The 15,359-nt window shown below is 39.0% G+C and overlaps 1 protein-coding gene across 7 annotated transcripts in view; it reads right to left on the bottom strand.

Moving 5' to 3' along the window:
• GHR (growth hormone receptor) overlaps window positions 1-15,359 on the bottom strand; it is a 307,791-nt gene that overhangs the window by 19,851 nt on the left and 272,581 nt on the right. For all 7 annotated transcript variants that reach the window (XM_011966449.1, XM_011966443.1, XM_011966460.1 and 4 more), the window contains 3 exons: window positions 13,087-13,216; window positions 7,003-7,175; window positions 2,212-2,390 (listed from right to left, as the gene is read on the bottom strand). In XM_011966449.1, coding sequence (XP_011821839.1) covers window positions 2,212-2,390; window positions 7,003-7,175; window positions 13,087-13,216 — 482 coding nt within the window. The remainder of the gene's footprint in view (window positions 1-2,211; window positions 2,391-7,002; window positions 7,176-13,086; window positions 13,217-15,359) is intronic.

Below are 15,359 nucleotides of genomic sequence, written 5' to 3'. Positions count from 1 at the left end.
GTTATCAGGGGTTGTGGGTAGGGTGGAGAGTTGAGGAGATATTGACGAAAGAACTAAAATTTTCAGTTAGTAGGAACGAGTTTAAGAAATCTATTGTACAAAATAATGACTATAGTTAATGCCTATGTATTGTATTTTGATTTTCAGTGTTCTCAATACACACAAAAAAATGGTGTGTGTGGTAATGCATGTTACTTACTGTGATAGAACCATTCTACAATGTATCCATATTTCAAAAAAAGTTGTACACAATAAATATACAAAAAATTTTTTGATCATTAAAAAAATTCACCATTCTATCTAGTACTTTTAATGGATCATTTCCCCGTGCATGATTTAATTACATAATACATCAGTCATTTGGAAAATATTGGTTCACTGACTTGTAGATTTTTCTAAATTTCATACATTTTATTACACAATATAACTAAAAAATCACTTTCATTAATATCACCATGAATCTCTTCAAGAAAAGTCTTCAAATATGAAAACACTATCAAGCTCACGGTTGGAGACACAAATTTTCCAAAAAGGCAAAATGAATTGCTTTGAAAAGTCAAATGTTTTCCATGGCAAAAAAGACAGTCAGTTGTTTTTCTTGAAGCGACAAGCTCACCTCATTCTTTTTTGAGAAATGTTTGCCAATTCAAATATGAATAACCATCTGCCAGTTTATCAGTCATCTTCCAAGTAAAAATGGTGCTCCAAGCAATAAAAGCAACTAGTTCAGCTGGCAGCTCAGTCATTTAAGCGCTTCAAGACAAATACAATACCTCAGTATGCAGCAGACATGCTTAATGTGTAATTCCCATATGTCACACAGAATATTAATCAGCTATGTACTCAAAGGTCGAGGCTTAGCAAAATGAACAATTTTTACAGCTTCATCAAGAACATCACACATGAAACTAGCTTTTTCCCCCTTCTTTACTGTCAGTGCATGATGATGAATATAATGACTATTAGTAAAATTTGATCCTACTGCCTTGCTTCATGCTAAGGTGCCAGCAGTGTTTCCAGCATTGCTTTTGTGCCATTAAATTACATTTCAGCATAGTGAATGAAATAACATTTTAGTGTATTGTGAAAACAGTACTGAACTCTCTGAAAGGGTCTCAGGGACCCTCAGGGGTCTGTGGTTCCCACTTTGAGAACCGCCACCTCAGGTATTTAGCACAGTGCCTTCTGCATAGTAGTTATTTCAGTACCTGTTGCTGAATAATGTTTGATTGTAGCTTGGATGTAGACAGTCTTGTTTGACTTAGCATCTAACCAGGCCTTTTATTTGTACCAAGTTACAGAACAGATATCTCAATTAAAATGATTCAGAAAATAGAGCCCCAAAGTCCAGTATTGCAACTACTCAAAGTTTCTCCAAACTTAACTTTCCTCTAATGACAAAATTGGCATCTTTTTCAGTGGTTCACTGAATGTCCTGGTGTCTCAGAATTCTGGGAGTGATCTGTGCCAGGCTGCTGGGCATCACCTGATGAGTGGCCAGAAACTGCTTGGTTTGGCTGTGCCTGTGGCTGTGGTTAGACAGATTTAGAATTAGTTATATCGGGAGCAGCATGATACTCCTGTTTTTCCTCCTGTTATGTGCCATGTGAATTTTATCGAAGTGCTGAGTTCCATATGCTTGGTAAGGAAGAGAGGGATTCAGAGGTTAACCAGTACCATGCTCTCTAATTGCCTACGTAAGAATCTCAGCTTGATTCTTCTCTGAGGTATGTAACAAAACATCCTTCTGAAACCTCTAAGAGACAAATTCCCTTCCTCTGTTTCCTGTAAACACGTATGAATTTGTTTTAATGGGAGTCTTTTGAGTAGCAGCAACTGAAATCATGGGAAAATATTTGGCCATAGTCACTGTTGACTTTGATCACAAACTTTTCCATTTTTATCCACATCCCCAAAGACAGCTAAGTGGCCAGTCTATAATTTTACTCTAAAGTTAAACTGGACCTCAAGAATGAATGGAGAAATAGTTTTCCTTTCCTTCCACAGGCCTCCATATATACATAAGCATCTCCTGTCTTAACAGAATTTCAAGATATTTTACCGATTAAATCATGTTTTCTCAAATAAGAAATTATGGTGCATACAGCATGAACATGTGGTATTAGGTCAAAAGAAAGTCTAATGATAAATGAGAGAGAGGTTGATGAAATAGAAAGAAAAGTCAAAGTGTAAGGTGTAGTGACATCTTACCATTTTCCATTTAGTTTCATTTACTTCTTTGTATTGAAGTTCATACTCCAGAACCATCCATCCTTTCTGAATATCTGCATTGGGTGGTGCTTCCCATCTCACTTGAATATCTGCATGAATCCCAGTTAAACTGACGTTCAGTAAAGTCCAGTTGAGGGCAATGGGTGGATCTGGTTGCACTGTGCAATTCAACAGAGCATTAGTACACAGACAGACACAATTTATTATTAATGGAAGGCATTCTTCTCAGAAGACCAAATTACTTTCTACATTTTTGATCGTTCATACTCTTATTTCTTCCAATATTTTTCTTATTAAAACTTTCACTTTATAAGACAGTAACTTTTTTTTAACTCAAAAGTGACTTGTTTTTAACTTTTAAATAAGCCCTTACAAAAATTCCTTTGGGAGCAAAAAATCTGATCACTAACTATTTTCAAGATGTGCCATGTTTTATATTTCTTTTTGCTCTGATATCATAAATGCATCAGGATTTTGGCAAATGAATTCATTTTTGCTTGAAACTGAAAAAACAGAGTCAGAAAAACCTATGGAATTTAGACATGAGGCTGCTGTGGAACTAGGGGTAGAGAAATCTTTTTTTCTTGCAACTATGTATGGCCTGGGGGCAGATACCTCATTTATCTCATTTCTGTGTTGTTCCCCGAAAGGCTCATCTTTGCCTCACTAATCCGTATTCCGTCAGCTGTACTTTCAAGATATAACAGAATCCAACCATGTCTCACCGCTTGCACCACTATAACCTGGTCCTAGCCATTATCCTTTTTTACTCTTCTTCAATCTTCTCATACAATCTTCCTGCACACTCTGCTAACACTCCCTAGCTTTGTGGTCTTCCTAGCCACATGTGATGTTTTCTTCTGACATAAGAAGGAAGAAGGCATTATGCTAGTCTTATAAGTGGTGACGATTCAGTGTTTTCTGTCTTTATTCTTAACTGTCACATGAACAACTTGAAACACTGTTTTCCTCAGGTTCTATTGATATACTCTACAGTCCCAGGAAAATTTGTTGCATTCTGCTTATTAGGACCTCAAAGACCACAATTTCTCAAAGGCTGATGAAGAAAAATACGGATTTCAAAGCCAGGAACTATGTCTAAATTTATGTTCTAGATAGTTCCCGGTAAATTATTGCTAGTTTTTCTGTCATATACAGAAGGCCACCTAGAGTGTTGCAAAGTGTGCATCCCTAGGGTTGACTGGAGATAACTCTACAGATACACACAGTGAGGAGCTCTTACTGACTGTCAAATCTGATGGCCAAAGAGGGAAGCTCTTGTGTGCACCCACGTGAAAACAGGCTTTATGGTAGAGGAGCATGCTGTTGCCCTCTGGGGTCGACACCACCTTTTTAAAAACAGGGAGAGTCAAAATTTGATGAATCATGACTACATTTTGAAAATTAAATTGGAAGGATATGCAAAATGGCCAAACTACATATGCCGATACAATGGCAGTAATTCCTCAACTTTCTGGATTTGTTGGAGATTCAGGAATCCTGATAATCAAAGCTTAACCCTTTAAAGTGACCAAACTATAAAACTGGTTTTAATGGAAGATTTTTTTTATAACTTATTACTTACGCTACATTTGAAAAATAGAGGATATGAGACAAGGTCCTTTTGGAAAAGGCTTGGTATCACCATTACAGGCATAATAATGACCTCTGCTTTACCTCTACACATACATCTACATGCTGTATTGACAATTCCTGTGAGATATTTTAAAAATATCTGAAACTTAGTATATCCCCAAACAAACCTTTGCTCTTCCTCTCCAAAACCTGCTCTCCTTTCCTCTTTCCCATCTCTGTTAATGAGGACTCAATTCCTCTAGTTGCTCAGGATAAAAACAATGAACTCGTCCTTGGCTCATTTTTGCCTCACTAATCCATATTCCATCAGCTGTACTTTCAAGATATAACAGAATCCAACCATGTCTCACCGCCTGCACCACTATAACCTGGTCCTAGCCATTATCCTTTTTCATTCTTCTTGCTGCATTTGTCTCCCCACTGTACTCCTTTGGTCTTTGTCCCCCTCCAGTCTATTCTCCATGCAATCCTCAAGTGAAATGACGCAGTGATTATCCTAACACATTAGATCACATCACTCATCATCCAAAACCCTCCAAAGGCTTCCTACCTCACTCCAAGTGAAAGCCAAAGTCATTACAATGGTTGGGTAGATTTGACTGTCTTGTCTGTGGCATTTGGTCTCATACCAGTCTCCTCGCTCACTCTGTGCCCACCCCACCGCCTGCCTGCTGTTCACTGAGTGAGGAAAAGCATGCTTCTACTTTGAGATCTTTCCTCTGGCTGTGCCCCTTTGCTGAAATGCCCTTCCCTGAGACACACACATTATTATCCTCTCTAATCCTTCTTTATTCAAATGCCACTGACTCAGGGATGCCAATCCTGAAAACTCAACACTGCAACCTCTTCAACACTCCTATTCTCCTTTTCTATATTTCTCCATAGCATTGTCACTTTCCGCCCTCACTGGGATTAGATTCCACCAGGGAAGACAGTTTCTATCCCCAGTATGGAGAACACTGACTGGCCTGAGAAAAGAACATAATAAATATTTGCTGAATGAACTGAATGAATGACAAATGTCTAACTAATACAGTACTTTAAATCCAAAGAACAGCCCTGTGAGGTAGTACCATACATACATATTTTATGAGGAAGCTGAGGCTTATAATGATTGACAACTTTCTCAAGATCTATTAGGGTTACCTTAGTTCTTTGTTTTCTTTCACTCTCAGCACCTTCTCCCACAACTATTGTGCTAGTTGTAGCTGCCTGTCATAATCTTTTACCTTGATGATCTCAGTCTTTTAACCTCTTCTACCTTTAGTCTGTCCCACTCCAATCTATGTTTCACATTGCAATAAGATTAATTTCTCTGAGGCATTGATAATGAGACAAGTGGTACCGCAAAGCCTCAAGAGTAAAAGCATGGAGGCTGGAGGTTCAAATCCCAGCTCTACCTACTAGCTGTTTTACTTGAACTAGTCCTTTAAATGCCCTGCGCCTCGGTTTCATCATCTGTAAAGTGCGATTGCAAAAGAGGGTTTTTATACCTGACACGTGGTAAGTCTTTGGTGACTGTTAGCTATTACTATTCTCAAGTCATTTCCCTATTTAAATATCCTCAAAGGTACCTTGTGACAGTTAAACTCCAAATTCCTTTTTGGGGCACGAACAACTACTGACGATTTCTCCAGCCGACTAGGAGGGCTTTCTAACTGCTCCTGAGTCCCTGAACATGTGCTATTTGTTACTGCTGGAACTTAGTAGTTACTGAAAGGCAAGTCCACTGCAGTACCTGGCAACACTCACTCATGCTTTTGACCACTGTGGGTAGCCACTTTTTAAAAACTAGGGAGAGTCCAATTCCAGTTCAGAGGTAACTAAACTGTCACCATCTCTGTGCAGCCCTTCCTCATCCCTCAGGCCTGTCAATCATTCACACATTTGGCCACCACCTTTGCAGCTGTGCATTCCACATATTTCCAGGCTAACACCTCTCACACTGCACTGCAATTATCTGTGAACATGCCTGACTCCCTTCTTCGACTGTATCGTACTTATTCTATAACCACCACCACCACCAGAACAGTGCCTGACACATGACAGGTGTTCAATGAAAGTCAGCCAGGTAAATGAGTAGGACTGGTCATATGCTATTGGCAGAGAACAGAGTTAGAACATGGGTTTTAACCCAGTATTCTTGCTACTATCCCATTCTGCTATCCCATTTAGTTTCAGCTCAACAGTTATACCACTGATGTTAAGGACACATACTAAGTTGTCTTTGCAAAGCAATTGGGTTATCTTTACTGCTTGATACAGATCTCTTAATCTTCTCCCTTAAAGTCAGCCTATTAGATTTTATTTGTTTCTATCTGTAACTTCTAGCCACATACTCCTATCTCTTCCAGTCAGCTTATGCCTAGAAAACCACATAAAAGAACAACACATTTGGGAGAAGCAACGAGGAATTCCTATAAGCAACAAATTAGCTTTTGTGGATAGATTTTGAGGCACCAATTTCAGCTACTCAATGTCCTTCTTTGATTCTTTCTATTTTGCTGTTTATACTATTAAGGTATAAACATGAATATTCTAATTATAGTTGTTTGTTTTATTTGTTTTGTTTCCACCTTGTGTCCATATGATGGGCAAAGGATCCTCTCTTTGGATCTTTCACTTAGTTCACTGAGCTGACTGTCTCCAGTATTTGTTCTGAGATCTTATAAACATGTCTTTAAAGTGACTGTGGCTGTTTTGTAAATGTAAAATTCCAGAATGATTATGCTTTGTGATAAAGAAAATCTAGGCTTTGATTATAGCAATGGTAGAGGTCAAAGGCCAACGTATTTCAGTGAATCTGAATATAAGCATCCTATCAAATAATTAGGAAGTAAGAAATCCTAAGAATATATTAAGTTTACCCTTTACAATAGAACATAAGAACACAACACAGCTTCAAAGATATCCTAAAGGAAAAGACTCCACAAGGTTCCTATTCTTTTCTTCACAACATTTACTGCTAGGTTACTTTATGTTAAAGTCAACTTAAGTTCCCCCTGCCCTTTTCCTCTTGTTCACCAGCTGATCCCATCTCCTGTAAAACAGATCTCCACGTATCTATAGAACACTGTTACGAAGTCTTCCTACTTGATTATACTTGGACCTTGCAGGCTTCCCCATTTATTCAGTGTAAAACTATGTCAAATGAAACAAAAACCTGTGATTTACCTATTTCATCAACAGAGAAACACTTTCCATCCACTGTATCACCATTGCTAGTTAGCTTGATACAATAAGGTATCCAGACGGAGGTAAATGATGAATTAAAGTAACAGCTGTTTTCCCCAGCAGAAACATAATCAGGGCATTCTTTCCATTCTTGAGTCCATTCTTGAATATTCCTAAAATGGAAGATTAAAAAAGATTAATTGTTCCAAAAATCATGTTGTAACTGAAGTCCAAGTAAGGTGCTTGATAGTCTGATTCAATAAATTGGAACACAAATATTTTGTGAAGAGGTGTTTTAGCAACACCATTTCCAAGACATATCACATTGGTGGACAATATCATCAGTGTCTGAAGACTGCTAAGAGGCCATTTGGTATTTCTGCCTATGGTAAAACCTTCCGTTTATTGAATGTATATGCTATGCCTGGTCATAAATTGATTCCTATGGTAGGTACTTTATTATGCCCGTTCTATAGATGAAGGTTCTGAGACTTAGGGACATTTTAAAAATGTTCATTAAAACAGTACAGAGAATCACCCCAAACTAGAGAGTCCCAGAGAACAGTGAAAGTTTAGACCTGGCTGTTTTCCCAGCCTATGGTGAAAGAAACTGAGGAGACAAGTTGATGTGTGCTCTGGGCAGAGTGATGCATTACATCCAGCACCAACACTGTGTAGATATAAAGATAAGTAAGTTGTGGTCCCCTAATTTCAGGCTAAAATAAGACTCAAATTCCCATCTGAGTAGTTTTTTGGGCCTCTTATATTCATTACATTGATATTTAATGAGAATTGGTTATGTCTAAAACATAATGACAGACACTATGGGGGATTCATAGATGTCTAAGGAATTCCTCCTGCCTCAGAAGGAAAGAGTAAAAAACGGTATTACAAAGCAATGTGGGTAAGTGCTCATTAGTAGTGCTCTCTAGGGTCCTTAAAAGTTCAGAAGAGGGAATGATTGCTGTGGCTCTTCATGGAAGGCTTCAAGGTGGAGGTGTGTTTTTAGCATTCTTGAAGGATGGGTAAAAGTTTAATAGATGGCAATATGGCAAGGAAGGGAGGAAACTGAGAGGTCAGAGGGATTGAGGTAAGGAAGTATGGGCATGAGTGTGGTAAGGGAAGCAAAAGGCAGTGGAATGACAGGAAAGTTTTCTTAAATTAGAATTGCTGCTTGGGTGAGGTAGTTCATTATCCCCTGTTATTCACTAGCCTATTAATTGAGAAGATAATTTATAAGTCAAAGGGACATAAAACCACGTAATCTGTGGTTGTGGAAGATGAGGTAGGAATGGCCTGTGCAGCCACAGGCTCCTGTGGCTCACAGGCCAGCCTGTGGAAGTTTGGGACCACCCCTCTGTGGGATGGGTGCTGGGCAGCAGTGGACAATGAGGACATTGCAGGCTGTAAGGAAGGCAGGACCTGGAAGGAAGGGATGCAAAGCTGGGAGAAGACGCCTATTTCCTTCTTATAGTTGTTTCTCAGGCTGGTCTGCTTGGCACTAGGAGAAAACTTGTGTAGTATCAGGGGGTACTTGAGACGGCTGCTCCTCAGCTGTTGGAAGGAAATTGGGATTTAAATGGCAGAGACTCCAGGGGCTGAGATAGTGAATTGCTGCTTTGGTTGAGACTCTTAAAAGTTGCATATGCTGGCTGGGTACGGTGGTTCATGCCTGTAATCCCAGCACTTTGGGAGGCTGAGGCAGGTGGATCATGAGGTTAGCAGTTTGAGACCAGCCTGGCTAACATGGTAAAACCCCATCTGTACTAAAAATACAAAAATTAGCTGGATGTGATGGCATGCTCCTGTAATCCCAGCTATTCAGTAGGTAGGCTGAGGCAGGAGAATTGCTTGAACCCAGGAGGCAAAGGTCGCAGTGAGCCAATATCGCGCCACTGCACTCCAGCCTGGGCGACAAAGCAAGACTCCATCTCAAAAACAACAACAACAACAAAAAACAACTGGCATGTGCTTGAATGAGATTCATCTCTGATGCAAAAAGTAAGTGGGCAAAAGGCAGAAGAAAAGATAAGGGTGTGTGTGTGTGTATGTTTGTGTGTGTGTAAGCATGTGTGTATGTAGAGTCAGAAGAAAAATGCTTAAAAAAATTAGGAATAGGTGGGTCGTTCATTGAACTATAGTATGCTTAATTTGATATTTACTTTCAAACTAAGTAAGAGTGCATTAAAGAGAGTAGCTGTAAGAAGATTGCCCAGAAAATGAAGCTTTCACATAATAGAAGGGATATCAAATGTACTTAGCATAAGTGATAGTATAAAAGTTAGAAAACTCAAAGTATTAAGACGTCCCAAAGATGTAGATAGTGCTCAACAGGTCTGGATTTCTAAAATATTAGCTCTTTCATGATTCACAGAATTTCTCAACAGTGCATGTCAGTACCTTGGTCCCCATGAGGACTGTGTAAAAAACCCTGTTTAGATTATCCCAAATCCATGAACTCCACAGGACAAACAAAGCATTTATTTTAAGCATGATGGATCAGAAACAGCTAGTTCAAAACTCTGCTTCCAACCTCTTTCTTTATGAACCAATGTTGAATTTCGCTTTAAATAAATATTTATAACTTATATTTTAAACTATCAAATGTAGACAAGAACCCAAATTAGCTCATAAAACAGATACTGTGTCACTTGCCTTCTCTGGGTTGAATGTCTCTACAGAAGACCCAAATCAATTCATGGAAGCTACCCTTTGCTCTTACTCCCAAAAGTTAAGTGCTTTAGGTTTGCTGCCAGACTATCTTGTGAAATGGAAGGGGTGAGAACCATAGAAAGAGACTATCATTAAAAATAAGAATAAAGAGCAGAAGAAATGTTTTTCATCTAAAGACAACCAACTGGAAAAAATAATAAAAATAAAACCTCATTTATGTTTTTAAGGGCAGCTGTTTTCATGACAGAAAGCTCACATGTTTTTGGCTTTAAATTCAACACTTTTGTTTAAGAAAAATGAAAGTAATAATGCCCTTTCTCCCTACTGATTTTCCACACAACCTTGTATAGAAAATAAAATTTCTCTTAAGACTAGGGTAATTTTTGAAGTGGGGTTAATGGGTATGGAAGAGGTGAGGGATACAACTTTAAGGACTGAGTGTTCACATGCCCAGTTCTTTTAAAAATACAGCTTTTACATGCAAGGAGCTGAGAGCAGAGCAGCTCGAACATGCTTCCCAGAGCCTCCTTTTGCCATGCCTGTAATGTGCATTCATCCCGAGTCCCCTGCAAGCTCAGAGGCTGAATTTGGCACTATCGCCATCACAGGATGGCAGAGACTGTTTTGAATCAGCTGCTTTAACATGTGGAGGCTGCCTCTTCTGCCAGCTACCTGGCAAGGAGCAGAGCCACGCAGAACACACAACTGCCTGTAGGGCTGTGCCTGAAATGTTGTGTTGACAGCCTGACATGTTCACATTCCATTGTGCTTTAGACAGGCCAGGCCAGCAAACTGAAACAACTGCACCTCCCACTGACTCTGGTTTTGGATAAAATCCACAGTTTTATTTATGTGTCAGGGATGCGAAGCATGTTTCTATAGTTTCAGGAGTTGCCTGGCAACTGAGTTCTAAGAAACAATGACAAGAGTCAGAAAGTGCATTTGTATTGTCTTCTTTGTGAAGTGGGCAATGAGAAGTCAAATATATCTGTACACTAATCAGTCCAGTCCAGTCCTGATACTCCTAATCCCTCAGTTTTATCCTTCTTCGATAAACTGGGCTGTGGGCTCATAGTATTTTGGCTAAGATATTCAAAATAGTTATATTTTATAGAAAAAACACAAATATCTAATTTTGTAAGTTTGGGTTGGCACTTAATCATGAAGTTGTACTTACTCTCCTGGGATTCCAAACACTATCAGGGTAAAATCTAAGACATCTTTCTGAATATGTCTGAAATTTTCCCTCTACCCAGTCACACTTTCAGCAGCATCCTTGGTAGTGTAGATGCTGGATTTGAACCAGGGATGCTGAAATGACTGGGGTGTGCATAAGATGCCTGTGGAAAGAGTTATGTGACGCTGATTGATGAGGGCAAGGGACATATATTTATCAAGGCTTCATTCCTTTCGATTTCTCTTTTTGCTTATATTCAAATTTGGTAAATACTGAGGTAGCAAAAAATTATTTTCATAAAGTGGGCCCAGCTTAAGAGGTTATTCTGCTAATTTTCTTTACAGTTTGGCTAATTGTGCCTGTACAAATAACATAACGATTCCACACATTTCAAAAGTGTCATCAAACATACTAACTTCATGTCCGAATGTGTTTATAGAAATCAACTTTGTTTACAGGCCCCAACCTCTTTGTGGTGTCAGCCTTAAGGAAAAATATAGTATAATTGGTGCCCAAACATTTCATCTTCACTTCACTTCACTTCATCCAAGAGACCTCTCTTACACTGAAAGGTGAGGAAGGTCCACTTGGTTGTTAACTCCAAGTATTTTTTTATCTGCAAATTAAGCAGCAGCTCTGCATTAAAATGGTCTTATACCAATAATTATAATAATTTATTGGTATAAATGGTCTTATACCACTTATAGTCATCTTTATAGTCCAGGAACTGGATTGCTATATCATAATTATTTTTAAATTATCACTATACTACTGATAATAAGAATATCAGCTACAATTTGCTGAGTACTTATTATGTGTCAAGTACTCTGCCAAGTATTTTTCATGGGTTATCTCATACGATCCTCACAAGAAGCCACGAGGCAAGTCCGTTATCTCCTTTCTGCAAATGAGGAGGCTGAGTTGTACACAAACTGGCTAATTTCCCGAGTATTCCTTGGTGAGAAAGTGCAGAACTATACTGAAGTGCAGGTTTGTTGGCCCTGAGTTCATACCCTTAACTGTTGGCTGCATCTTCCTTCCCTTTCCCAGCTCTTCCGTGGGATAGACAATATCATCCTCCGACTAACGAACACCTTGAGCCAAGGATAAAGGGTCCTCACTAAGCCTGCATCTTGGCTTAGGCATTCTCTGGGGGTTGGGTGGAAAAGAAGAGATAATGAAGTGTTTAAGCCTAAAATGTATAAAAGGTAAAAATATACAGAGTAAGAGTAAACCAAAAACAAAAATAATGCCAGGTGAAGGGGAAGAAATAAACAACTTGGGTGGTACCTATATTGAGAGGTGTTTGTTTCACCCTTCCTCTGTTATTTTAGAGGATCACTGGTAAAAATGAAAAAGTACTACAGTCTTTTACTGAATATATTTAAGAGAAGGAGTGTATTATCTGGTTAGAAACCAAGCTACATCTTTTAAAACATGCATCTTTTCAAAAACACCTATAGCTTTCCACCACAAATAAAGTAAAATTCAAAGCCTTGCCCTTGTCTACGAGGTTTGGCATAGTCAGTCCCTAAGTAACTCTCTGATCCCTTCCCATATCACTCTCCTCACTTTCAATCTTGTGTCTTCAGTGCTGGCCTTTTTCATCCCTCGAATAGGCCAAGACTGCCTCAGGGACTTTGTACTTGCAATTTCCTCTGCCTGGATAGCCTTTCCCCCAGATATTCACGTGACCTGTTCCATTTCACTTATGTCTCTGGTGTAGGACACCACAATAGAGAGGCCTCCTAGGATCACCCATTTCAATATCACTCAAGCCTCTTATACACACTCTCATCCACAGGCACATGCCCACGTGTATCCATACACACTCTCACTCATACTTTGACACACTCTCATACATTCTCATGCACACACACAAACTCCCAAACACTGCTGATATGCTGCTTTCTGGCTTTATTTTTCTTAATAACCTATATTACTAGTTGACATTTTATTCAATTTTTATTGCCTGTCTCCCTGCATTGGAAGGAAATCTCCATGAGACCAGGGATTTTGTCTTTTGTAATCACTGCTATATCTCCAGGGCCTAAAATAGTACTCAGCACATAGGATAGGCTTAATTAATATTTTTTTCAGTAAATGAGTGAATGAATATTCATAGATTACATAAATCACAACAAATCACTTCTATTTCCACACTATATGTGATTCAGTGTACTTTAGTAGGTACATCCATGGAGAGGAAAATTGGAAAGGCATGAGGGCAGCACCTTCTGGTATAGAACAGCTGTATGGGTCCTAGGCTCTTTGAACCATGATGAACCGCATCTGTCCAGTGGCATGAAAAAGTCTCTCGCTCAGGTGAACGACACTTGGTGAATTTAGGCTCCTTAGAAGAGTCTGCAGAATAAAAAGAAAAGGCAAGGCATGAAATCAGGTGGGTCATATGTGATCCTAATGAGACACGTATTTAAAAGTGTGTGAAGAAACTACTGGGATGAAGCCAGCATATTCCGTGTCTAGGAGGTGATGCCGATGTCTTCCAGAAAAGCATTTTTCCTGTGTCAGTTTTAGAGCTTGTTGCTTACCATTGTCAGCCTTTGATTCCAGATACAAACCATTTTGCCTTTTATTTCAAGCATTTTGTAGGACCTGTTTAAGAAACGAGAGCTAGAGATTAGAATTTGGGTATAGGCAGTTCATCTGGCTTCCAGATGTAGCAGTGAGGGAATGGGGAGCGTGGTAAGGAAAGGGAGAACAACTAATATGCTTGTGTTACTGAGCTACTGTGTAGAATATGCACCAGCATTGTTGTGTAGAAAGATGAGAGGCTAGGACATTTATCTATCACTCCCAGTACCCACTGGTTGAAGGGAGCCTCAGAGATGTTCACCTCCATGCACTTCTAGGCTCTACCTGCACATGAGCTGAGGGTCTTTGCCGAGGCAGGCACCTGAGTGTGCACCTGAGTGGCATAGTGGCAAATGGATGCCACAGATGGTTGTGCTGACATCAGGTGGACATGGGGGATGTAGAGTGGGAACCACAGGATGCACTACAGGGCCATTTTTCTTTTCATAGATTTTTGATAAAAGTCACGTATGTTTGCATTCTTTTAAAAGATTCAGCCAGTAAACTCATTAAATAGATGCCAATTCTAAACAACTTATACATACATATGTATTAATTCTAATTTGAGAAGTAAGTGCAGAATGCCTTTTATGTGTTAGGATTTTAGCCAAAATTCCTCTGCATCTATGAAATCTGCTGCTTTAGATGTACAACAGACAGGTATGAAGCAAGACACATGTTTATATATCGATTCTCAGTGTTCTGATGTTCATGGCCATTTTGGAGATTTCTTTTCAAATTTCTGTTCTTTTCCTTATTTTTTTCTCCTTATATGATTAGCCTTCAATCAGATTGTAAACTTAATCTAAAACTTTCATTCCTGGGTATCAGGGAGGCTCTCAATCTTAAAGTATCTTTATCAATACTTTGAAAGATCACTTAAAAATAAATAATATGAAGCAAATGCATGAAAACTCATGATTCCAAATTCCAGGTTACATACCTGATGTTATGAACCAAAAACATGCCTCTTTTTTTCCACTAGCAACACACTCATAAGGGATGGAACGTTATAAACCTTCTAAACAAATCCATCACTCAGATTCATTCAACAAACATTATTAAACACAAATTTTGTACCAGGCTCTGTTCTAGGAATAGAGAAATGAACAAGTTGATAAAAGTTGGTCCTTGTCTAGTTTCCATTCTAACAAAGGCAGGGATGTGGGGATCCTATGTAGAAAAATAAGCTGGGTCAGGTAGCGTGATGCCTTCAGCTTCGTTCTTTTTGCTTAGGATTGTCTTGGCTATGCAGGCTCATTTTTGGTTCCATATGAAATCTAAAGTAGTTCTTTTCCAATTCTGTGAAGAAAGTCAATGCTAGTTTGATGGGGATAGCGTTGAGTCTATAAATTACTTTGGGCAATATGGCCATTTTCATGATATTGATTCTTCCTATCCATGAGGATGTTTTTCCATGTGTTTGTGTCCTCTCTTATTTCCTTGAGCAGTGGTTTGTAGTTCTCCTTGAAGAGGTCCTTCACATCCTTTGTAAGTTGGATTCCTAGGCATTTTATTCTCTTTGTAGCAATTGTGAATGGGAGTTTGCTCGTGACTTGGCTCTCTGTCTGTCACTGGTGTATAGGAATGCTTGTGATTTTTGCACATTGATTTCATATCTTGAGACTTTGCTGAAGTTGCTTATCAGCTTAAGGAGATTTTGGGCTGACATGATGGAGTTTTCTAAATATACAATCATGCCATCTGCAAACAGGGACAATTTGACTTCCTCTTTTCCTAATTGAATACCCTTTATTTATTTCTCGTCTGATTGCCCTGGCCAAAGCTTCGAATACTATGTTGTAAAGGAGTGGTGAGGAATACTATGCAGCCATAAAAAAGGATGAGTTTGTGTCCTTTGTAGGGACATGGATGCAGCTGGAAACCATCATTCTTAGCAAACTATCACAAG

This window comes from Mandrillus leucophaeus, unplaced genomic scaffold, assembly GCF_000951045.1.
Source record: "Mandrillus leucophaeus isolate KB7577 unplaced genomic scaffold, Mleu.le_1.0 Scaffold119, whole genome shotgun sequence".
Lineage (NCBI taxonomy): Eukaryota > Metazoa > Chordata > Mammalia > Primates > Cercopithecidae > Mandrillus > Mandrillus leucophaeus.
This window is presented reverse-complemented; position numbering and strand designations above follow the sequence as displayed.